The 26788-nt window shown below is 41.8% G+C and overlaps 1 protein-coding gene across 2 annotated transcripts in view; it reads right to left on the bottom strand.

Moving 5' to 3' along the window:
- Positions 1–346: 346 nt before the first annotated feature.
- Positions 347–26788, bottom strand: part of TMEM178A (transmembrane protein 178A) — a 266270-nt gene continuing 239828 nt past the window's right edge. The window contains exons 3-4 of one of the 2 annotated variants that reach the window (XM_077486494.1): positions 25803–25940; positions 347–3321 (exon numbers count right to left, since the gene is read on the bottom strand). In XM_077486494.1, coding sequence (XP_077342620.1) covers positions 3080–3321; positions 25803–25940 — 380 coding nt within the window. In that variant the 3' untranslated portion in view covers positions 347–3079. The remainder of the gene's footprint in view (positions 3322–25802; positions 25941–26788) is intronic. The other variant, XM_077486495.1, reaches the window with a different exon arrangement.

Raw genomic sequence — 26788 nt, 5'->3', positions numbered from 1 at the left:
TGTTTGTCACCCCCCAAAAAAGTCACTGGGTCTTACTAGGGTTGTGTTTTTTTTCAGTTATATTTAAAAAATTAAATTTTTTATTTTTTTAGGGGGGGGGGGGGTGTCTTTGGTGAGATATCAGAGGTCTAAACGGATATATATATATATATATATATATAGATATATAGATATATAGATAGATATATATATATAATATTTTTTTTTTTTTTTTTTTGAGACAGAGAAAGGGACTGTATCACTTTACTTGAATGCATCAAATCTGTATAGAGATTCCATTCATTCATAAACTGACAGTCTGATGCAGCTATCTAACCATAGCAAACCATGTAATAACAAAAAGGAGGAGAGAAAAGCACCACCACTGAAGTGTGGCATTTATTAAAAAAAGTTTGACAAAGGGGCCAACCCCCAAAACACGTAACCACATCCATTTGCATCCCATGACATCATCAAGGCCATCTTGTGGGCCTATAACACTTCCTTGCTGTTAACGGTGGTTCTCATCCATGTGATATGCACAGGTAGTCTGCTGCCTCTGTTGGCTCTTCCTGGTGTTTCCCGGTTCCAAGGACCTTGCATCATCCACCTGGAGGGGCTTGCTTACTATTGACCACCTGGTGGAGATTTATATATTTGTTTTTCTTTAGAAAAAGCCTACCCTGCCTCCACCCAATATCTGTATGTTAACCATCTCCATCAGCTCATCCCCCACAGCTTTTATATTTCGTATCGCCTTCCCCTCCCTTCTTCAATGTAATCTTCACGAGCAGGGCCCTCATATTTCTTTTGTATCAAACTGTATTGTATTTGTACTTTCTCCCCTTATACTGTAATTGTGCTATATATAAACGCTGTATAATAATAAAAGAACATAGGCAGAAACAAGTAAATGCTGGACATGGAGCACCATAAACTTAAAGCGAAACAGGAAAGGAAAAACTGTGTTGTTTACATTTTGGATACAGTAAGGGAGGGTTATAGTCCCATCCGTTTTATTTTTTTTGCCATCTATGTCCCATCCCATAGAGGAGATTTCCCTTCAATTCCTGTCCCATAGTCAAAACATGAAGTGAGAAGAAATCCCTTCAAAGTGATTTCCCCAGAGCATGTCCCCAGAGTCACAAGAACCATCATACCCATTGGATGATTTTCCCCTCTATTACTGTTCTAGTGTCAACCTAAAATTTGGAATTTTCTTTAAACAGGACAAATGGAGTGAATCTCCCTAATTGGGGCACAAATAAAAAACTGACAGGTGTTCTATTTCCTCTCCACTCTAGCCAAAACTAGGGGGAGGAAAAAGGTTTCGTGTTTAGTTACACTTTAAAAAAGGCTCCATGAGCATAAACTAAAAACCATTATACACTATATTGCCAAAAGTATTTGGACACCTGTCTTTACCTGCACTTTCATGGTGCCTTAGTCTGTAGGGTTCAATATTGATTTGGCCCACCCTTTGCAGCTATAACAGCTTCAACTCTTCTGGGAAGGCCGTCCACAAAGTTTAGGAGTGTGTCTATGGGAATGTTTGACCATTCTTCCAGAAGCGCAATTGTGAGGTCAGGCACTGCTGATGGACAAGAAGGCCTGGCTCGCAGTCTCCGCTCTAATTCATCCCAAAGGTGTTTTATCAGGTACCTCCTAAAGAAGTAAAAAAAATTATATATATATATATATGTATATGTATATATATATATATCTCATCCCCGGAATCAATATCCCACTTCAAATCAACCATACACTAAGGTTATAAAAAACAACTATTTATAATATAGCAGCTTATCAATTTTTAGATGTGATGGCTGCATTCGTTTTCTTTTTTAGGCTTTCTTTCATCTATTTTCATCTGGTCATTCGGCCAGTAAGTCTGTTTTAACCCCCCCCCCCCCCCGCTAGCGGCTGAAAAGAGGTTAAATCTGCCTGCAAAATGCCGCCGGACCGGCGTTTTGCTGGCAGTATCGCAGCATTTTTGTGACGCCCTGCCAGCGCACCATTCCAGTGTGAAAGCCACTGGAGTGAAAAGAGACGATTTTTTCAGGTGCTATATACGTGCCATTTTTAGCGCTGTAGCGCCTGAAACAAGCTGGCAGTGTGAAAGGGGTCAGTAAAGTGTCGAGATTTTCATATTTAATGTATCAATTTTAATCCCCATATTTGTGTAGGTCCCCTGGTTAGCATATTACTAAAATGTGTATTATAAAGACACATCCAGTGAGATTTTTGCTGCAATGTGCATGAATATAATGATGTCATTGGAATCAGAAGTTATAAAAATACACTACTTACGGTATATGAGGAAAATAACAAAATTGGTGATGGGCAATATACAAAAAAAAGTCATTAGTTTCACTGTATTTTATAAGCGCTTTCTATGGCACAGCAGGAATGACCGTTTAAGAAATCACATCAGATGTGATACGATGCAAAATGGTTATAATAATTGAACAGGAGCTCAAAAGGCTTTGAAACAGCTTGAATGTAAAATTTTCCAAGCATGAGATTAACAACATAGCACTGTAACTCCTGAAGGTCTGTTTCTCAAAACATGTCTTTTTTTATTTTCTGTAAAATGGTGACAAGCAAAAACAAGAGAAAATAGAAGCATACTATAGATGGAAGTTTTTTGTTTTTTTAACTCAGCAAAGTTTGCATGTTGACAAATCTGTCAGTGACGCACATAAACATGTTGCATAAATAATGGATTCTTAAAGCACTTGATTTCACAGTATTTCCATGCTTTGGAAGGCTGTGTCAGTTTTTGTGGATATTTCCTTTTACTTTGTTCCTAAACAAATGACCAATTCTAGTTTATAATTCCAACCAAGTTACATTCCAGTGGATAGTTTCCAGTAGTGCACGAGGCAGGCAAAATGACTCAAGGGCAGAACCAACAGTGGAGCAATGAAGGCCACTGGGGTCATTAACTATTTATTTGTACATAGCAGGAAGCTATATCTTCCTTGAATCGTTTAAGCTTACAGTATTTGTGCTTCCAACATAGTTTTTTTCAGGTTTGATCAGTTTTGTAGTGCACAGGGTGTCTTGAAAATGGCAGGAAAGTTATAACTTGTCTCAGTCATACACAGGAGTCTCTGGCAAACTTTAGATGCAAAATCTTGGTCCTTCTGATAAATGGATAGGCAGTGCAGAGGCATCCAGCTGCCACTATTAAGCCCAAACTACACCAGGCACAAAACAAAGACCAGCTGTATCCGTGTTCCACATCACTTGGAAGCCCATAAATAAATTGTGGCAAGCGATTCAGATCATAGGAGACACTTGCTGCATAAGTACACAAAGAAATGGTGCAAAATATTCCTAAAACAAAAGAGATATAAGTTAGTAAAATATACAGAAAGTAAGTTTGTAACTTTTTTTAAGCCATTTTCTTTTTCATGTAAAGTGTAACTATGCTTTTCATTACTATGGGAGTTATTTACTAAAGGAAAATTCACTGTGCACTTTGAAGTGCAGTCGCTGTAGATCCGAGGGGAATATGCAAGGAAAATAAAAAACAGCATTTTAGCTTGCAAATGATTGGATGATAAAATCTGCAGAGCTTCCACTCATTTCAGATCTACCCCTTAGATTTAGAGCGACTGCACTTCCAAGTGCACTTTCAGTGCAAAGTGGATTTGCCTTTCGTAAATAACCCCCACTGTATTATAGAATTTTTCTCTTCCCTCTGTAGCACAAGTATAAACAGGCTTTAGAAGCAGACTTTTTTTTTTTTTTTTAATTTTCAGCATCCAATAGTGCGGGTCCACCACTGTGCACTGTGGTTAGTTTTGCTGACCCCTACATCATTACAGGGCCTTTTAACCACTTCAGCCCTGGAGGGTTTTACTCCCTTCCTGACCAGAGCACTTTTTGCGATTTGGCACTGCATCATTTTAACTGACAATTGCGCGGTCGTGCAACGTAGCACCCAAACAAAATTGACCTCCTTTTTTTCCCCCACAAATAGAGCTTTCTTTTGGTGGTATTTGATCTCATCTGCGGTTTATATTTTTTGCGCTATAAACAAAAGCGACAATTTTGAAAAAACACAATATTTTTTACTTTTTGCTATGATAAATATCCCCAAAAAATATATAAAAATATTTTTTTTTCTCAGTTTAGGCCGATACGTATTCTTCTACAAATTTTTGATTAAAAAAAATCGCAATAAGCGTTTGATTGGTTTGTGCAAAAGTTATAGCGTCTACAAAATAGTTTTATGGCTTTCTCATTCATTTATTTTTTTTACTAGTAATGGTGACGATCATTTTTATCGGGACTGCGACAACATGGACAATTTTGACACATTTTTGGGACCACTGGCTTTTTTACAGCAATCAATGCTATAAAATTGCATTGATTACTGTGAAAATGGCACTGGCAGTGAAAGGGTTAACCACTAGGGGCCAGTGCAGGGGTTAAGTTTGTCCTAGTACGTGTTCTAACTGAAGGGGGGATGGGACTGTGCAGGGGAGATGACAGATCATCTGTTCATACTCCGTGGGCGAGCAGGCTAGTGGCAGTCTATTGTACCAACATACCATGACGACGATTCGCGCAGCCTAGCCATGTTGCCGCAGTATAACTGCTGCGCCTGGTAGGCATGGGGTTAATGATGGGTTGGGTCCAACAGCTTGTAGGCAGGGACCTACAAGGAATTAACTTGACTCTTTTGTAAGCACTTGTTTTTCCTAGCATAGCTCGTTAAACCAGCCAGGAGCCAAGTGTTCAGGAACTACAAATCCCATCATGCTTAGTCATGTCTGTGAATGTCAGAGTTTTACAGTGCCTCATGGGGCATGTAGTTCTGCAACAGCTGGAGGGCTGTAGTTTGGAGATTCCACTGTTAGGCTGATGAGAGGCATGGTTTAGCTTCCAAAATGTGTTCCTATTTGCCTGCAGAATTTTGGGGTTTGACAGCTCTCCTGATGGCTCTTCCCTTGTGGCGGCTCCTTGTTCATCCAGTTACCTGCACTGTATCCCATTTTGCAGGGGTAAAGTCCTGGGGAAAAAAGTGTGGGAACTCCCACCCAAGATCCACTTCCCCCACCAAAAATAAATAAAAAATTATATGCTCATATGCACAAACACTTCAAAAGTAGTATTTTTCATCCAATTTTCGTATTGTGTGTATGAAGCTTAACTGTTAGTACATAAAAAAAAAACAATTCTCAATAAACATAAATACGGTAATTCTCCGAATAATCAGCATTCATTCAATTGTGCTTCCATGCAAATGTGAACATCGTGCTCTGATCTTTATTGAGGAATTTTATTTTGTATATAGAGTGTTTATGTGGTGAGTTTACACTTTTCATTGAACAGAGTTTGGATAACACAGGGTTAAATGGAAAGGTCATAAATTAACTGCACATTATCTGGACAGAATGCTTGGGGAGATAGTGATGTGTTCCTGCTTAGGAGACGTATGTTAGCTTGGGGGGCTGCAAACTCTGCAGGGCTCCAACACACACTCGCTGCTATTCCAATCTAAGCTATTTCCACATAAACTTCCCTCCTGGCATTAAACTTTGCCAGGTATTGTGCTCAGCTTACCACCCCAAACTGATGTTCCTCCCTCAGCTCACCTCTCTCCCTGCATGTCCTGTGAGCAGAATAGCTGTGCTCCTCCTCTGGGTTCTCTCATCATATGGCACTGAAGATAGAGGAGGGGGAGATTCAGTGGGACACACAGAGCAAGTATGCAGGACAAGGGGGGAGGATGAGGAGACAGAAAATCAGGAGGGGCCGGCAGGGAGGAGCGCATCACGAGAGGTCTGACTAAATACAATCTCTTAGTAGCAGGGACCTGATCTACCTGTCAGCTAGCGGTGATTGACAGGTAGATCGAAGCGGAAGCTGTCATGGGTCCCCCTACTAGCAATGCCTGAATGGTCAGGTGTGCGGCACTTACTATTGCGAGCTGTGCCGGCGGATGCTGGTGTAGCACCTGCCATACAGCTTGCATACTTCAAAGTCTTGCAGAACATGGCTGCTAATGGGAACTGAGTTCCTGTTGTGGAAAAAGTACAGGAACTCCGTTCCCGTGAGTTCCCGCAGGACTTGAGCCCTGCCATTTTGGCTGTTGCAGCCAGCGGCTCCATGGTGGATTGGACTTTCCCTTGGTTGTGCCATGCCTGTCAACCAGAATGTCTATCCATTGCATTTTATGTTGCTATGAATAAACTGTGCTACACTATAGACAGTTTGGCGTCTCTTGTTTACTTGCTTTGCTTGATCTGAAGTTTCTTAAAGGGATGCATTCCCAACATATCAAAAGAACAGGGCTTGCAACACAGCAAGGGGACAGAGTTAGAGGAAGACATCGAACATGGGTCCAAAACACAGAGTACTGTCCAGAGGAAGTTAATGTGTTGTTCCTAAGGACTACAGTATCTGTGCAAGGCAACCATTCAGCCAGCAGACGGGTGACATGGCAGAGGTGACAGTCACACTGGTAGTGGAGTGAGTTATGCACTTGGCACCTCCACTAGCATCCGATTCCCCAGTTTTTGGTACTTGAACTAGGCACAGAGTGCCTAGGAACCCAGCCTGAAGCCATGGAAGAATAGAGTCACAGAGGAACCCTGGGAGAGAGCAAGCACCAAGGTTGGAGAGAGAGGGAGTGTTTCCTATATCCCATATCAACCATGGGACTAGTCACTGGAAGAGAGTTGACATGGATTGGTGAAAACCAGTACAGGCTCAGCAGTATCAGTCCCTAAATGCTGCACAACTGAGAAGTGGTGTTCTTTAACGGAAAGTGTGTCTAAAATGTTCAAGTGTTATCAGTATAATGCAGGCAGCCATGGATTACATTAAAGGGGTTGTAAACCCTCGTGTTTTCATTAAGGTGAAAAAAATTCTGGCAGTGACCATATACCCCCCCCCCCCCCCCAATTTTACTTACCTGAACCCTGTATTTCCTTCGGCAGAGACACGCTCTCCCTCTCTGCACGGGGTCCTGGCTCTTGATTGGATAGATTGGGAGCACCGTAGCCATTAGCTCCCAGTGCCGTCAATCAAATCCAATGACATGGGGGGTGGGGCTGAGTCCGGCATTTGTGTCTACGGATGCAAATGCTGGACTCAGGAGCGTGCCCACAAGGTAACCTGGGAGAGCGATTCTAACCCGGGTTATCTGATGCGAGGAGGAGCCACGAAAGCCACCGAGGGACCCCAGAAAAGGACAATTGGGGCCACTCTGTGCAAAACGAGCTGAAGAGTGGAGGTAAGTATGGCATGGTTATTAGTTAAAGAAAATAAAACACAAAGGTTTACAATCACTTTAAGTTAACAGTGCAGTTGCAGCTTCCTTCTAGGCATCAGTGAGTGAAGTTCCACTTGTGCCCACTAGGGTGCATAAGCCCCACCCACAAGCTTATAAAAGGAGATGTCAAAGTTGGATGCAGTGCCTAAAGATCAGTGTAATAGGGATACAGCAGTCAAGTTGAAGATCAGTTTGGGTGTAATATCAGTCAGGTGAATATGCCAAATCACTCTCACAAAATCTGTCTAGGAATAATTCTGGTGTCAGTATGAGAATGATGGATGTAATGTGAGGGTGGTGATTATTTACACTGGTTGGTCAGTCATCAGCAGGGTACTGATCTAGAGTATATGGGAAAACACATATAGAAACAGCCACTAAAATAAATGTTTCTTCACAAGCATTTTGATATACATGATTCTGCTACAGTGGACCAGCATTCAAATCAAAGAAAAATTCAGACTACGAAATGTTGATGCTTGAACAAATCTATCAATAGCTTTCTAGGAAGGCAGATAAAGGTATTGTCAGAAGGGGTGCCATGATCAATTTGAGAGGTAATACCTTTAAGCATTAAATTTACACTTTTTTCAATTTAAAATGTATTGCTGGGGGCAGGGATCATAGTGAGGAAGGCTCCCTAGCTTCCCTACAGCAAAACACAGTAGCACTGTGGGAGGGATTCCCCCATCAACACTGACCCTGCGGATGGGGGAAATCAAGCAATTTTCTTTCCTTGCACCTGTGGTTAAAGGAAGGAACATTTGCATAATCTATGGCCTGCCTAAAATTATTCTTGCTTCCATATTGAAACAATTGCCATATTATTTGATCTTTCAAATTTCAATGTACAGTGTACCAGAATATATACAGTGCATATTGATGATCATGTATGATTTGTTAATTCTAATGCTGATCATACTGGTTAAAAGGTCTGTTTTCTATAGGTATGCATGAAAGTGCTTATCTTTATGAGTAAGCTACAAAGTTTTCAGGCACTTTTTTTTTGCCCTGTTCACTGATCATTAGATCTAAAGGTGGACTTACTGTAACCACTTCAAGACCATGATACCATAATACGTATATATAGGTTGTGGTTGTGGCTTTGAAGTGGTTTACCAGGGTTATAGTCATCAGTCATAACCCCGGTATTTAAAAAAAAAATTGTTTTAAGGAAAACATTCTGAGCGGCTCATGAGCCGTTGGAACACTTTCACAAGTGGCGGGAGGGAATGCCACTCCCCCCACAGCTTGGCACTAACACACACACCCCCACCACCCACTGACCTTACCCTGAATGTGGGCAGTGAGAGGTTGGATGTGGCCATCTTCCAGTGTGTCGGGCTCGTGGAAAGCTGCTCCGGTGTCTTCTCCTGGAGCCGCTTCCACAGTGTCTCCTCTCCGCTCCACTCCTCTAGACATCCAATAGGATCACCTGATGTTTTGGCAACACACCTAGGTGGGCTACAGACGCAATGCTCTGCGTCCCGAGTCCACCGTATTTTGAAGCCTATTAGAGACTATGGCTCTAATAAGGTTCTTCAAAAAAAAATAAAAAAACCTGGCCATTATAATTCATATGCCTGGTGACCCGAAAGGAGTCGGACACATATATAGAGGGCGGCCGTGGGTAGATTTATGCTGTGCATGAATATATCCACTGCATATGGGGGGGTGGCTGGAGAGAGGGGGCGGCAGGCCTAATGGCAGGTCCGCCACTTCGTATTTCTATTACAAGGGATGTTTACATTTCTAGTAATAGGAATAATTGATATAAAAAAAAGAAACTGACAGGCGTAAAAAGAAAAATTCAAGAAAAATCTGAAATGCCTTTGTACTCATGCGCAGAATGCGTAAGTCACACACATATCTAAACAGTGTTCGCAACACACATGTAAGGTATTGCCACAAACGTTACAGAAAAAGCAATCATTCTAGCACTAGACCTCTCTAACTCTAAACAGGTAACCTATTAAAAAAAATGTAAGTGTCGCCTATGGGGATTTTTAAGTGCTGTAGTGTGAAATTTTAAAGCGTGACATGTTGGGTATCTAGTTGCTCTGCGTTGTAAGACTGAAGTGGTAATCATTGTGAGCCTCATTGTGATCCCTTACCAGTGTTGCCAACTGTCATTCTTTTTACTGGCATCCAGTATAAAACAGGCAATTTTCTCCTGCCAGTAAATGGCATTGACAGGAAAAGCAAACTCAACGTAAAATGCATTTGGCAGGAGTGCCAATTAACATAGCCATAAAACATAATACCATTTTCCCTCCCCCCCCCCGCCCCACCAAGCCACTCACTGTATAGTCAAAAAATACATCTCTGACCGGTTGCAAGCTATCCCATCAAGCTACTTTAATTTATAGCGTTTGGAATGACCTGTACAGGGAGAAAGATGCATGTTGTAAGGAACAGATGGGAGAGAGGGAAAAAAAAAAAGAAAAGGGGGAGAGAGGAAATTGGGAAGGGTAGGGTGGGGGAGGGAGAAAGGGAACCCCTGTATACATTTCTACAAGTATCATGTCAGCATAGAGATATATGTTCTGTCCGAACATCTTATAGTTAGCAACAATAACCAGATCAACATAAATTTAATAAAAAAAGAAAAGAGAAGGAGGAAAGGAAAGAAGAAAAAAGAGAGAGGTAAGAAGAGAGAGGAAGGAAAGAAGAGGGTCAGCCAGAAGTGCTTTAAGGTGTATATAGATAACGTATCCATGGGTCCCATGTTGCAACAAATTTCTTGGTAGAATTGCGACGGACACAGGTAAGTCTGTCGTTAACCATGATCCAGTTAAGTTTATTCTTCACATAATTAAGAGGAACCATCGACTGTTTCCAGTGTTTAGCAATAGTTATTCTAGCTGCTAGAAACATATATGTGATTAGTTTTGTAAATTTTTTGGGGACCTCATCAGGTCATTTTTTAAAAAGTGTTGGTTTCCGGGGATCTATGTATATTAACCCCGTCACAGAACATACTACGTTAAATATACAAATCCAAAATCTAGTCACCACAGGGCACTGCCACCAAACATGAATCATTGTACCCATCTGGCCACAACGCCTGAAGCAGGTGGGCGACGCAGATGGGTGCATCTTTGCGACTCTGGTTGGGACCAAATACCAACGTAGAAGTGTTTTATAATTTGCTTCAATTAATGTTTTTGACATGGCTTACTTCACAACCCCTTTTCTGTTACTTCCTTTATCTGAGTATTGGAGGGTGAGTTTTAGGGGAGAGGATCGATTGGCTCCCCGGGGGTGTGATTAATGTTGATCATGAGTATCTTTTCCTCCTATCTGGGAAAGTTTTATTACCAATAGTTGATTGCGATCAGTGATTTGTGCTTGGTTTTTTATAGTTATATATATATATATATATATATATATATATATATATATATATATGAGAAATATGGGGGGAACAGTTAGATGCCCCAGTAGAAGTCCCCTGGGACAAAACGCGTAGGGCTGGTTTCTATGTTCCCTATATTGCTTTTAACATTGTGATCACTTTTTATTTTATTATTTTTTATATTTTGTGTATGCTGGTTGTATGTCAATAAACAGCATAAGTGCTTTTTGAACTACACTATGGGGTCCTGTTTTGTTTTATATATGATCCACCCTGTGAGCCTCTTCCACACTCTTCGGAGACCCATTGCTTGGTGGCTGCTCCCCAATCTTTGGACTTCATTGAGAGAAGGTTGTGATCCCTGAGGACATCGAAGTACGCCCACTCCTAGTTGAAGGACCAACTGTGATCGGCTGGATTGTCCCTGAGAGATCGTGGACCCATCCATTGTTCCTGGGAGATCGAGGACTCGTCTGTTCATGCTTGGTTGACCTGGTGTTATCCATATGCAGGTCCACAGACTCTGGTAAGAGTACCTGGTGTAATTGCCTTCGGATGCTCATTGGATGTCTCCCCATTCCTCCATAATATGAACTATTACATCTGTGATTGACATATAGGAGTTTGGAACTGAACTATTGGTTTACTTTTTGGATCACATAGTATTTTTATGGATGCTCACTATGTTTCATTAATTTGAGTGATAACATGTTTGTTGATTTAGGTTTTTCACTACATACAACACTTTTTTGCACTCTTTTATATCAATATTGTTTCTTGTTAGCGCTACATTTTTGCCTTTCCTCTTCAATTAACCACTTGCCGACCAACGCACGACGATGTACGTCGACAGAATGGCACGGGCAGGCATAAGGGCTTACATGTACGTCCTTGCCTGCCCGCGGGTCGGGGGCCCGATCGGTGCCTGCGGCGGTCGGTATTCGTTCGGGAGCGATCCCGGACGAGGGGACGGCCATTCATTAATGGCCACCCCCTCGCGATCGCTCCCGACGAATGAAAATGTCCCGTGACATCACTTCCTCTCCTGTAATGTAAACACTGGAGAGGAAGTGATGTATTCTCTCCTCCGTGCCGGTATTTTTCGTTCCGGCACCGAGGAGAGAGCATCGGTGAGTTGCACAAGCACTACACTACACAGTAGAACATGCCAGGCACACTCACACCCCCCCTTTACCCCCCGATCACCCCCCAATTACCCCTGCCCCCCCAGTCACAGTGACACCAATTGCTTTTTTTTTTTTTTTTTTTTTGCATTGGTGTCATTTGTGACTGTAATAACTCTTAGGGCAGTTAGGGTTAGCCCCCTTTAGTTCTAATGTGCCCCCCTAACCCCCCCAATAAAGGTTTAACCCCGTGATCACCCCCCCTCGCCAGTGTCACTAAGGCTGGGTTTATGAGAACGAATGTGATTCGCACTGCAGTGCAAATCACATCCGATCTCTGTGCGATTCGAGTTCAGCCATACAGATAGTATGGCTGAATTCGTGTCGCACCCGCCGCACCCGCCGCAAATTCGCACGGGACCCTTTTTTTGGCCCGCAGCAGAATCGGATCGCATGGGTGTTCACACCATGCGATCCGAGTTTGCAGATCGCACTGCGATATGCGAACTGATCTGGGGGTGTCATTAACATTTCACTGACACTCCCAGCAGTTCGCATAGGGCAGTGTGAACTGCCGCCGGGAGGCATGCGATGCGGGAACCCGCCGCGGATTCATGGCGTTCCCGCATCGCTCCAGTGTGAACCCAGCCTAATAAGCGATCATTTTTCTGATCGCTGTATTAGTGTCACAGGTGACGCTAGTTAGGCAGGTAGGTATTTAGGTTCGCCGCAGCTTTTTATAGCGCCAGGGACCCCCATATACTACCGCATAAAGCCCCCTGATTTCCCCCTAGTTAACCCTTTTACCAGTGATCACCATATAACTGTTACAGGTGACGCTGGTTGGTTAGTTATTTTTTTATAGTTTCAGGGCACCCGCCATTTATTACCTAATAAAGGTTTAACCCCCTGAGCACCCGGCGGGTGTCATTTGTGACTGTAATAACTGTTAGGGCAGTTAGGGTTAGCCCCCTTTAGTTCTAAGGTACCCCCCTAACCCCCCCAATAAAGGTTTAACCCCGTGATCACCCCCCGTCGCCAGTGTCACTAAGGCTGGGTTCACATTGCAGCGGTTTATGAGAACGGATGTGATTCGCACCGCACTGCAGTGCAAATCACATCCGATCTCTGTGCGATTCGAGTTCAGCCATACAGATAGTATGGCTGAATTCGTGTCGCACCCGCCGCAAACTCGCACGGGACCCTTTTTTTGGTCCGCAGCAGAATCGGATCGCATGGGTGTTCACACCATGCGATCCGAGTTTGCAGATCGCACTGCGATATGCGAACTGATCTGGGGGTGTCATTAACATTTCACTGACACTCCCAGCAGTTCGCATAGGGCAGTGTGAACTGCCGCCGGGAGGCATGTAATGCGGGAACCCACCGCGCATTCGTGGCGTTCCCACATCGCTCCAGTGTGAACCCAGCCCAATAAGCGATCGTTTTTCTGATCACTGTATTAGTGTCACAGGTGACGCTAGTTAGGCAGGTAGGTATTTAGGTTCGCCGCAGCTTTTTATAGCGCCAGGGACCCCCATATACTACCGCATAAAGCCCCCTGATTGCCCCCTAGTTAACCCTTTCACCAGTGATCACCATATAACTGTTACAGGTGACGCTGGTTGGTTAGTTATTTTTTTTATAGTTTCAGGGCACCCGCCATTTATTACCTAGTCTCACTAGAGTACCCCTAAATTTAGGGGTGTCTACTTTCCAAAATGGGGTCATTTGGGGGGGGGGGGGGGGTTTGTGCCATCTTGGCATTTTATGGCCTTCAAAACTGTAACGCCCTTAGAAAGCCTAAAGGCGGTGCTTGGATTTCGGGGCCCCATACGCGGCTAGGCTCCCAAAAAGTCCCACATATGTGGTATCCCCGTACTCAGGAGAAGCAGCAGAATTTATTTTGGGGTGTCATTTCACATATGCCCATGGCATGCGTGAGCAATATATCATTTAGTGACAACTTTGTGAAAAAAAAAAAAAAAAAGTTTGTAATTTTCCCGCAACTTGTGGCAATATATAAAATATTCCATGGACTCAACATGCCTCTCAGCAAATAGCTTGGGGTGTCTACTTTCCAAAATGGGGTCATTTGTGGGGGTTTTGTGCCATCTTGGCATTTTATGGCCTTCAAAACTGTAATAGGTAGTGAGGAGTGAAGTCAAATATTTACGCCCTTAGAAAACTTGAAGGCGGTTCTTGGTTTTCGGGGCCCCGTACGTGGCTAGGCTCCCAAAAAGTCCCACATATGTGGTATCCCCGTACTCAGGAGAAGCAGCAGAATTTATTTTGGGGTGTCATTTCACATATGCCCATAGCATGTGTGAGCAATATATCATTTAGTGACAACTTTGTGAAAAAAAAATAAAAAAAAATAAAAGTTTGTAATTTTCCCGCAACTTATGGCAAAATATTAAATATTCCATGGACTCAAAATGCCTCTCAGCAAATAGCTTGGGGTGTCTACTTTCTAAAATGGGGTCATTTGTGGGGGTTTTGTGCCATCTTGGCATTTTATGGCCTTCAAAACTGTAATAGGTAGTGAGAAGTGAAATCAAAAATTTACGCCCTTAGAAAGCCTGAAGGCGGTGCTTGGTTTTCGGGGCTCCGTACGCGGCTAGGCTCCCAAAAAGTCCCACATATGTGGTATCCCCGTACTCAGGAGAAGCAGCAGAATTTATTTTGGGGTGTCCTTTCACATATGCCCATAGCATGTGTGAGCAATATATCATTTAGTGACAACTTTGTGTAAAAAAAAAAAAAAAAAAATTATTTTTTGTCATTATTCAATCGCTTGAGGCAAAAAAATAAAATATTCAATGGGCTCAACATGCCACTTATCAATTTCCTTAGGGTGTCTACTTTCCAAAATGGGGTCATTTGGGGGGTTTTTGTACTGTCCTGCCATTTTAGCACCTCAAGAAATGAGATAGGCAGTCGTAAACTAAAAGCTGCGTAAATTCCAGAAAACGTACCTTAGTTTGTAGATGTGACAACTTTTGCGCAAACCAATAAATATACAATTATTGACTTTTTTTTTACCAAAGACATGTGGCTGAATACATTTTGGCCTAAATGTATGACTAAAATTGAGTTTATTGGATTTTCTAATAACAAAAATTAGAAAATATCATTTTTTTTCAAAATTTGCGGTCTTTTTACGTTTATATCGCAAAAAATAAAAATCGCAGAGCCAATCAAATACCATCAAAAGAAAGCTCTATTTGTGGTAAGAAAAGGACGCAAATTTTGTTTGGGTACAACATTGCATGACCGCGCAATTACCAGTTAAAGCAGCGCAGTGCCAAATTGTAAAAAGACCTCTGGTCATTTACCAGCAAAATGGTCCGGTCTGAAGGTGGTTAATGTTGTATTACTTGATATTTTGGATAAAGCATTAGCAATATCTTGCCAATCCAATAATTCCAACGTGGTATTCAAGTCCCGTTCCCATTGATTCATGTAAGGCCACGTACACACGGGCGGACTGTCTGACGGACTTGGTCCGCTGAAACGTGTTTCAGCAGACAATCCGCTCGTGTGTGGGCTTCAGCGGACTTTTTCAGCGGACAGTCTGGCGGACTAAGTCTTTCGGAATTTCCGTAATATTGTCCGTCCAAACTTGGTTTCAGCGGACAGTCCGCTCGTGAGTAGGCTAGTTCGACGGACTAAGTATGGCGCATGCTCAGAAAGGATTTACACGGCCGAAGGTTGCATTGCAGTGTATTGGACGTCGTATTTCTAGTCCCGTCGTACGTGCTGTACACGTCATCGCGCAAGCTTTCAGCGGACTGTCTGTTCATCGTGTGTGGTCAAGTCCGTTCATTCAAAAGTAGGACGGACTGTCTGTCGGATTGTCTGACGGACTTAGTTGGATGGATAGTCCGCCCGTGTGTACGCGGCCTAAGGGATCTTAGCATTTGGGTCAGTAAGCATAGTGTATATTGTAGAAATCCTTCCCCATAAAAGGCCCTTTGTTTGGCAAGATAATTTAAAATTTGTAGGTACAAGGGGTCCATCCAACCGGTTAGGCTTAGATCATACAAAATAAATAATCTGATTATATCGAAATAGTTCACCAGAGGGCATCTGAAGTGTGCCTTTAAGATGTTGCAACAAGTGCGGTTGATCGCCATTAAGGTAGTCTCCTATCCTAAGGAGCCCTTTGTTTAGCCACCATAGAAATAGCATTGGAGTCATTCCGGGAGAGAATTCAGGGTTAAAGAATATGGGAGCTAGTGGAGTATGTGGAGAGAACAGAGGTTTATGATGTCGTACTCTGTCCCAGACCGCTAGTGAATGAGACTGGGTAGGGCACAAGATAGGAGGACGAAGACAGCTAGGGAGCCACATTAGAGAACCTATAGCGAAAGGGTGGCACGTGAGGGCCTCAATAGAGACCCAGAGGGGTGTAGATCCTTTGGCCGTTGTGTAAGAAAGCGGGGGTAAAGAAATATTAAAAGCCATTGTCTTTTGGGTATTTAAAGAGAGCCCTGAGATCTGGGAAAATTGGTGGAACAGGGTCAAAAGATTAGGTAAGGTTAACTGAGAATTTGTGATGTGCATGAGGATGTCGTTGGCAAACGGGGAACATTTGTGCTCCTGTTGTTCACAATATATGCCATGTATATTAGGATGAAATCGAATTGCTACAGCTAGGGGTTCAATTGCTAGGGCGAATAACAATGGGGAAAGTGAGCAACCCTGTCTCGTTCTGCGTTGGATAGGAAACAATGCTGATCTATAACCCTGAATGGAAACCTGGGCCGACGGGTTACTATAAATTTGTTTAAGCAATAAGATAAAGGTAGAGCCAAATCCAAAAGCCTCCAGGATAGTAAATAAGTAGTACCAATTTAAGCTATCAAAGGCCATATGAAGGTCCAATGAAAGAAGTAATAGTTCCTTCGATACAGGGGCATCCCATTTAGACTGTACTGCAGAGATCAACGCTGTGGAACAACAAATCTGATCCAACCTTTGGCATTCCGTTATAAAACCAGATTGATCTTTGAGAATGTATTGCGCCAAAAAAGTACCAAGACGTAAAGCTAAAAGTTTTGTTAGGATTTTGAGATCGCAATTAATCAATGAAATAGTGCGATAATTAAGGATGTGGAGTCTTCGTGTGGTTTGGGAATGACATGGCATATGCCTTATTTTCATCTAAAGGGACTTTTCCTCTATCTCACAAGAAATTAAAGTAGAGAGCCATGTGAGGAGCTAAGTGTTCAGAAAATTTCTTATAGTAAATATTAGGGAGGCCATCAGGGCCTGGTGATTTATTTAATGACAATATCTTAATAGTGGTATGTATTTCCTCACAGGTAATGGGTTTGTCCATACATTCTCTGTGGGATTCCGTGAGAGATGGCAGAGATAAGGTGTGCAAAAAAATATTAATGGAAGCAGGAATGTGGCCCTGGGATGGGTTGTATAATTTACTGTAAAAATCTTGAAATTCCCGAAGAACCTTTTGGGGAAGTTAGGAGAGATTGCCGTTTAAAAGTCAGATTTTTGGTAGAGCCAAGTGTGAATGTTTAGGGGTAAGCTTACACACCAACAATGAACCTGGTCGGTCCCACAGAGTGAAAAACATATGTTTAGTCCAGCGTAAATGTTTCTCTGGTGTATCATTTCTTAGTTGAGAGGAAGACTGCTAAATTGGCCAAGCTGGATGAAGAAATTAAACTCATCAAAGTTAAGCTTAACCCCAGTAAAGAAGGCGAAGAATATAAAGATAAATCTTATAATCTTCTGAAAATCTTCGATAAGGAGGATAAGGGTCAGAGGTTAAAAAAGAAGAAAAAATACAATAGGGATCTTGCAGATTATCAAAATAGCATTGTGTTTAACTGGCAAAAGAAACTTTTGGAGGAACAAGCCAAAGTTTCCCCTATTGAAATGGATACCTCTGTACCAATAGCGCAACCAGCAGGTGCTGTGGGGTATCAGCAGGTTCAATCCTCAGGGTGCCCAATGGACAGGGAAATTGGGGTTTTCACAAACCTATCCAGGGTGTAAAAAGACAAGGAGAAAGAGGAGAGGAACCAGAGGGGGGAGGCGGAGTAGAACAGATAAAACGACCAAGAATGTAGTAAGACAAGGGATTTTTTATTTAAGCTCCAAAATACTGTCCGAGTCTGAACAACTCCTTTTAGATAAGGGCCTAAAGTTCGCACCACCTAAACGTCTGGATAAATTCCAAACATTTATGGATATTCATAAGTTTATTAGGAGATAGAGGAGATATACGTCTGGGATCACACAGACTAATCACGCAGAAACAAATGAGTATGTCCACTCTGGGTTGGCGAATACCTCCCTTTTTAACCCCCCAGGGACTCTAGCACCATCCCTTAGAGTTTTTAGGGATGTCTTACTAAGAGATCTCAATTCAATGGAGGTTAAAAAGGCAAGGCTGAACAAGTCTTTACAAGAAGACTTGGATTCTCTTTGTAATAACAAAGATTTGGTGGTCGGATCTGCTGATAAGGGGGGTGGAATAGTGGTCTTGGATAGGGTGGACTATCTGGCTGAAATGTTTAATATATTGGGTGACTCCAATACTTACACACTTCTCCCAGTGGAACCAAAAGCCAAATATACGAGGGAACTGGAGGCATTGGTGGCTGAGGGTTTCTATGAAGGGATCCTTACTGCAAAGGAGTGACTTTCTGATACCTAGAACTCCCCGTACACCCACTATATATTATCTTCCTAAACTACGCAAGAATCCTGTCTGCCCCCTGGAGTGTTCCATTGTGAGTGGGATTGATTCTATCACACCCCGGGTGGGCACATATATTTCTACCTGCAACCATTAGTGCAGCTTATGCCTTCCTTTGTGAAAGACTCGAGAAATATTATCAACTTATTGTCTAATATTTCCCCCAATTCAGAGATGTGGATGGTGACAATTGATGTCACATCTCTATACACCATCATCCCACATGAACTAGGGTTTGAGGCTGTTTAATTGTATCTGGACAGGGATTTGGGCCTTCCTGAGAGACAGGTGCGTTTCCTTTTGTCCCTCCTAAGATTTGCTGTGGCCTCAAATTACTTTTGGTTTAGTAATTACTTACTGGTGTTGCCATGGGGAAAAATATGCCCTGAGTTTGGCAAATTTGTTTATGGCCAAGTGGGAGGAAGATGTCATCTCTTCTCAGCCTGTACCCCAAGTTGCCCTTTGGACTAGGTACATTGATGACATACTCCTCCTATGGGATGGTCAACACCAAGACTTAGTCAATTTCATGGATGCCCTTAATTTCAACCAGAAAAGGCATCCATTTGAAATATGAGGCTGGTCAGTCCGAGATCCATTATTTGGACCCAAGGATTGTGATCAAAGAGAATAACTTTTCCACTTCCACCTTTTTTAAGGAGACTGACAGGAATTCATTTATCCCTGTTGGGAGCGGCCATCATAATTCCCGGCTCAGATCGGTTCCAAAGAGCCAATTTTTGAGGCTTCAGAGGAACTGATCTGATCCTCAATTTTTTGCACAAGCTGAAGTACTCACTGGTCATTTCATAGAAAAAGGCTACCAGAGTGATTACCTTAAGGAGACACTGAGTTGGCTACAAATAGGGACGATCTGTTGATTGAAAGAGCACCTAGGGGTGGTGAGGGGCTAATGCCGGGGGTCCCCTTTATCACCATTGGCATATTGTCACTAATGACACAGTCCTGGGGAATCTTTTGCCCCCCAGGCCAAGGGTGATCTTCAGAGGTGCCAAGTCGTTGCAGAGTTGAGTGGCCCCTAACATTCTGAATCCCCCGGCCACTAGTAGAGGCTTCTTTGACCAGCTCACTGGTTATTACCAGTGTAGACGTTGCAGGGTTTGCCAACTCAATTCTAGCTCCCAGAGAAGGACTACTTCTGTTAGGTCCACTGCCACTCATAAGGTGTTCACTATAAAACCTTGCATTACATGTGTCACAGTAGGAGTAGTTTACCTATTGCAGTGCCCTTGCGGCCTGCAATATGTGGGATGGACTAAATGTCCTTTACAGGTTCGTCTCAACAAACACATTACGAACATTCTAACAGGTTTCAAAGACCATTCCGTCTCAAAACATTACCTCCAGGTACACAATAGAGACCCAGCTAATACCTTATTTATGGGGATTGATAATTATAAGCCCAACTGGAGGGGTAGTTTTATGGTGAGAGACATTTCTAAACTTGAGATGGCATGGATCCGTCATTTAAAAACTTACATCCCGTATGAGTTAAGTGTCGACACAGATGTTAATGCCTTTATCAATAACGCATAATTTCCTTGAGGCCTTAGAGGATGACATGTATTGTATAATTGTTATGTCATCATTTTTTATTTTTCTAATTGTCTGTGGATATGTATTCGATATGCTCTGATATCCCTAATTGTTATATTCAATATTGATGTAGATGTTTTATTATAGAATGCTGCCTGTTGTGACATGCAAGGACGGCCATTTTATTAATTTATTATATTTTTTTAGTTGATATTTTTATTATAATTATTTTTATTTTTCGATATTATATTATCATTTCATCTATGTATTTTTTAAATGATATTTGGTGAAATGTTTTTTTCATTTTGTATTTACATTACACAAATTTAATTTAATTGGGAATTCCTTATATAGAGCTGTTATCTTCCGGTCTGTAGGGTTAGCTATTTTCTTTCCTCACCTCACCTAATACGGTTGCTTCATATTGGTCTTCCAATTATAAATTTTTGTTATATGTCACAATGTCTATATGCCAGAATAGGGTATTTAATTTTTAGTCCACTTTGGTATGAGGAGCCCCTCTGGCTTCAATATGGGGGTTCAAGTGACCATTCATTTCACTAACCATTATAGAACAACTTTAAAGTTATTTTTTCCCGGGTGTTGTTGTTTAATGTGCTGATGTTCATAAGCATAGCCAGTTCAATTAGTTTTTTGCCATATTTACATTTATTATTTTTTAGTTCTATATTAATTTCCTTTTGAAACCACTTACCTTCTCTATCGGGGTTGGATCGGCTTTATGACCTTTGGCCGAGATGTTTCTGACATTTCCATACATGGGTGTATTTTTTGGCATGATTGTATGTAAAATGGGATGGCAATTATTACAGGACTGAGTTTAGCAGTTGTCTGTTAAAATATATAGCTTCTAAATTGTAAAATATTTTCCAATTATTACCATTTTTTATTTTTATTTTTTGAGTAATTAATCCATTTATCTGGGACTGTTTGGCATTTTTCCCTCAGTCAAGATGGCTTCCAGCCACTTCCTTGCATTTCATAACAAGGCATGGGTAGCGGTGAATCGCTGTACTGCCCTATCCCCATTGAGAACGCCTGATGCCGAAACGCATCTGGGAGGAGGTGCAGTGATGTCACAGCGTTGTCTAGGAAGGAGGAAGGGCTCCTGAATGCCGGCTGGCATTTTGATTCTATATGTTCGTGTACTTTCGATAGATTTTGAGCACTATTTTAATATATATATATATATATATATATATACACACACATATACATTGCTTGAGTATTTCACTATTAATTTCTAATTTTCTAGTTTAATTTTTATTATTTTTTGTGTTTCGCAGTTTTCTTTTGTTATCTTTTTTTTTTCCTGTGTTTATCCCACATTTCTGCTGCCTATTTTTATTTTTACTTAATTTATGTTTGTAGTGTTAGGATTATTTCTTTCGATCAGCGCGTTTTTTTTCCATTATATGTAAATGTTTCTCTGCCTTTGTGGTGAGACAAATATTAAGTTCTGTACATGCCTGTTCAAGTTTAGTCAACAAATCAGGGTGTGGGAAACATTTGTGTTGAGTAACTAGGTCTTCATATTCACTAATCCTGGCACTTCATAACAAGCTTTTTAAGTTTAGATGCCAATTGAATCAAAAAGCCCCGTATCGAGGCCTTATGGGCCGCCCAATTAATGGCGGGGTGGTATCCTCTGCCTTGTTAATATCAAAATACGTTTTCAGGTGGGTAAGGATATCTAAACCGTAATATTCATTACTAAGGAAAGATTCATTCAATCTCCAATGGGACTTGGCCAGTCAGATAAATTAGTGAACATCAATTCTACCGGGTCGTGGTCAGACCAGGGAGTCTAAATTATCTTAGCCGAGATCAATTTGGGCAGTAGACCCGAGGGGAGAAAAATATGATCAATACATGAATAATGATTATGGGCTCTGGAAAAGTGGGAATAGTCTCGAGTGGTAGAATTGGCCTCCCTCCAAGCATCAATAAGGTCATTATGGTGTAACAGCTGACCAAATTTGCAGCTTTGTTTAGAAGGGGATTGAAGGTGGGAAAGATGGGACTTATCTAATATGTGGTCCAGCGCTTAAGTTAGAGCCCCCAGCTAAAACGACATCTCCCTCGAATTACGTTCCCAAAGAACAGAGCAAAGAATGGAAAAGGGCCACCTGGTTTACATTGGGGGCATAATACACCAGGATTATTACCAAATTTTCCCCCAAGTAACGCCCCTCCTTGTCCCGCAATATTTTGGATTCACCCCTCGTTTTTTCTTTGTAGCATTGGCAAAATAGCAAACAGGATAATTCTTATGTATATACCGGGGAGTAAAAGTAGAGGTAAAATGCATTTCCTGAAGGGACACAATATCAGCACCTATAGACTTATAATAATTTAACATTTTAATAAATTTAGATGGAGAACCCAGCCCTTGGACATTATGGGAAAGCAGTCGTATGGTTCCAATGGGATCAGTTAACTTGGACATGGACAAGGACAAAAACAACTGTAAACTGGTAGAATCACCCACCAACGTACGGACATCATGGAAGTCCAGGCAATATTCTGGCTGACCCTCAGGAAGCAAAAGGAGAAAAAGTTAAAAACTGTGAAAAGAGTAAAAAGAGAAAGAATGATAAAATGATACAAGGGCTTAGAGACGCCCAGTATCAAAAGGTGCAGCATAGAGAAATAATTAAACAATGGAAAACACAAAATAAAGTAACCACGTAGTCCAGAACCCAAGTTCTGGAAATGTGGGAGTCTCCACCAAAGGTAACCAATGGGAAGAGTCTGACAAATTAGGAGAGAGCATAGCCACCTCCAAGCACAAGTATAAAGTAGCAGGTAAAATGCCCTCCCAGATATACCCCCCAAAAAAAGAAAAACACAAGTCCCAATATCAACAAAGCCAAGGTGTCCCAGAGAACAAAAAGTACCAGGTTCAGAGACATATAAAGTAATAACAAAAACATAGGCAGTGGCTAATGTCCCGCGATAGGACCACTGAGAAGCCGTCACCAAAAGACAAAAAAAAACAAAAACGATCAACTGAGTTTTCAGGTAACTTGGCGTGAAATCGCAGGTTTCCGTGATGATGGGGAAGACCACAGAGGTGAAGGCGGAGGACCACTGGATCTTGGTTGGTTCTGAGACGATGGATCTTGGGAGATAAATCCCAATTTCAGCAGGATTTTTTCACCTGCCTCAAACGTGGAAAAAGAATATGTTCTATTGTTGTAGGTAAATTGTAAACGGAAAGGATAGTTCCATCGGTAGCGAATGTCGCGTTGAACCAAAGATGAAAGCAAAGGTTTAAACGCTCTCTGTTTTTGAATGGTAGCTTGGGAGATGTCTCCAAAGATCTGAATTTTGTAGCCATCAATTTCCAGATCCGGGTGTTCCCTGGCATACCGCATGACCAATTCCTTGACCCTGAAGAAGTGAGGTTTCACGATCACATCTCTGGGAGGCCCGTCAGGTTTCAGAGAAACAAGAGCCCTGTGAATACGGTCAATTTCCATATGGATTTCATCAATATCTGGGATAGCAGATTGCATTAAAGAATAGGTGACAAAGGAGAGATCTTTAACCGTTTCTGGTAAACCACAGATACGGAAGTTGTATCGCCTGGCGCGATTTTCAAGATCATCAATTTTCCCAGGCGATCATGAAGTTAAGTAATCGTGGTAGAATTTTGTGCCACTCTATGTACAGTGTCATCAACGTTGGATTCAATACTGTCTAGGCGACATCCCAGCTCCTGGAAATCTTGTTTCAAGTCAGCGGCCAGTTTAGTGGTAGCTTTTTCCAACTCTCTTTGCAGCATATCTGCAAAACGTGCAAGAAGAATAGTGTCTGGAAAATATGGCGGTGCGGGTAAAGGAGCCAGGGGTCCTTTGGGACTACCAGGGTCTGCATCCTGGCTACTGGGTGGCATATTATCAATGTCTGTGTCCTGGTCACTGGTATGGCTGAGGAAGATGTCAGCCAAGTCCTATCAAAGGCAGAGGAAGTGTGGGAAGCATGGCTTTGGGATGACAGAGGAGCCTGTGAGCCAGATCTGGCAGGGCTGGATGGAGCACAGGGAGGGTCAGTCAGCTGCAGGTCCAGATGGCTGCAGATGGAGTCTGAGCCTTTATTCCCCTGTGGCTGTAACTGTAGCTGCATCTGTCTCTTGTCCGTCCGCATAGCGCTGGTGCCGGCTGCCATTTTGGAATCTTTCCAGGACCCACGAGGTGGGTAGCGGGAGTCGCCGAGGGTCTTCCCCCGACCAGGTGGACATGGAGCAGGTGTCTGTGGTGTGCATCTGCTGCCCCTGATGTTGTGCGGGGGTGAGTGTGGTAGGAGGGCTGGTAAGGAAGGCTCAATGTGCTGGGAGTGTGCAGGCAGTCTAGGAATGCATCCGCTCCCACTCGGCCGTGCATGCGCTCTCGTGGTCCACTGTTTAAATTGTCAAAAAGACAAGAAATTATGGTGAAGAGGTGAAATCTAAAAGCAGCCTTTTACAATTCACTGTACAGCATAACTCAGAATGGAAGAGGAAAAGGCAGCACAAGGAGTCACTCTGTTGTGCCCTGTTGCTCATATGCTAAAAAAGAACATGCTACTAGAATTGTTTCTTCTGTAAGGGCATTTTGTACACTGCTGGTGTACAGAACTGTGATTCCCTGCTCGTGTGGGGGCCTACTGCTATTCTAATCAGTTTTTTTATTCAACACTGAAACTGCTTATCCCACTCAGCACATGACATTCTTAATGTAAACTTGTTGCTATAGGTACATATCACTCAAGCATATATGTATTGAATTTTACTTGCGTGCTGCTGAATGACTTTATTCTTAAACCTTGCATTCTTTACATGGTGTCCCACTTGATAAGACCTAATATGTGCTGGTATCCTTATATGTTAAATACTCCTAACTCTGAGCCCACAAAATATTAAGGGAAAAATAAATAAACTGCACTAAACCGATAACACAGAAAATAAATGAATAAGTGTTATAAAATCGCCTGTGTGCTGAGTCGCACCGGCCACATCAAAATGCCTAGAGCAACTCAAATGAAAAAGAGACCACTCTGTGATGGACTCGGTATATATGTTAAACAATAAATCTAGGCTTAAATATACACAACTGTTTTTGCCTCTATGGATGGACTTTTATGTTTATTCTATTCATTGTTAGTTTTGCATGGGTGTAGGCCATATATTTAAAATCCCCTGCAATTGGACTTTATTTTAATTGTTATCACCTTTTTATTTTATTGCATGCATTTTTTATATGTATTCTGATGTTAATTTATTATTCACAGACATCACCGTTTATTTTATTTATTGAGTATATTTAAGCCTAGATTTATTGTTTAACATATATACTGAGTCCATCACAGAGTGGTCTCTTTTGCATTTGAGTAGCCTAGTGGGTTCCATGATCCTAAGAACTTTACTTTCTTTGAGCAAAATGCAGCCTCTCTAGCCCACTACACACTAACCTAGCAGGATAGTTTGCCAGAGTGTAACTGTGTGGCAAAAATCTGAAGTCCTATGCAGAAGGTGTTGGAGAAACATGCCGTATCTTTCATTATGGGGTTACCGTATGTAAATCCTAGTTTAAAGATAAAATGAGCAGACCTTCTAACTTCATCAAAGTCCCATTGTATCTATAGTATGTGCAGTTTGTGTGCTTTAACTTGCCGATTAGAGTTTTGTTTTGTTAAAGACATGGAAAGCAGGTTGTGTTTATTAGGATTGGCCTATTAGTGAAAATAAGGTACCTGTCATTAGAAAAAGCAGTCCAGCCACATGTTGTGTAAGACTTTCTTCCCAGAAGAAGCTGACTGCAGCAACTATGCATCCACACAAGAGTACTGCTGCAGCCATGCCCAAGAATCCAGCAGTAATTCTTCTTAAATCTGTACCAGAAAGTGCAAAAAAGAAAGGAGGATTAATCTCTTCTCTTTGGTAGAATAATGCATTGTGTTTGGTAAGAGTTCAGATTTTCTATTACATTTGATTCCCTACATAAATGAAAATTCAAGGATTAGTTTACCATTTGACAAAAAATAGTAAATGCACATTTTGTTCAGGTAAAAAATGTGCATTTATTATTTTTTTGTTGTAGGAGACTGTAAAGCATTGCAGCAGCGCTCAGCAGATCACTGATGCCATGCCAGACTTCTGCAGACCTGTGCTCGTATCTGCGTGCTCGTGCCATTTATTCTTTTTTTTAAATGGTGTGAGGTTCCCCTTAAAATCCATACCAAACCCGAAGGGCCTGATATGGATTTTGGGGGACCCCCACGTTTTTTTTTTTCTGAATTTCCCAAAGCTACTCATTAACGTCTAGCTAGAATTCTGAGTGGTCGATTATTTTTCGATCCGAATATGAATCGTTCTGAAAATTTTGAATTCGTTAGAAAATTAATAATCTAAATTAAATTAAACTAAAGAATTCCAAAACAAAATTTGCAACATAACTAATTTATCCAAAACAAAACACATTTTTCCCAATTTATCTTCCAGGACAGCCCATGAGACATAGCACCTCTTCCTTCAGGAACAGGAAATAGATCACCAAGTACACTTTAAAGGAAGTCCCTCTGCTGAACTGGTCAGTTTTTGTTTCGGTCCCGTGTAACTTTGAGATCTTATTTATGACGATTTCTAGACTTTTCCTTGCAACCAGGTCCCCTACCATGGTTTTTCTCTCTATTGAGAACTGGGTCCACCATATCTATGATATTTATGGTAATTCCAGGAG

The sequence above is a fragment of the Lithobates pipiens genome, unplaced genomic scaffold (genome assembly GCF_037356315.1).
Source record: "Lithobates pipiens isolate NorthernLeopardFrog02 unplaced genomic scaffold, aLitPip1_a1.2 Scaffold_18, whole genome shotgun sequence".
Taxonomy (NCBI): Eukaryota; Metazoa; Chordata; class Amphibia; order Anura; family Ranidae; genus Lithobates; species Lithobates pipiens.
The sequence above is the reverse complement of the archived record's forward strand: the minus strand, read 5'-3'. Positions and strand labels throughout refer to the sequence as shown.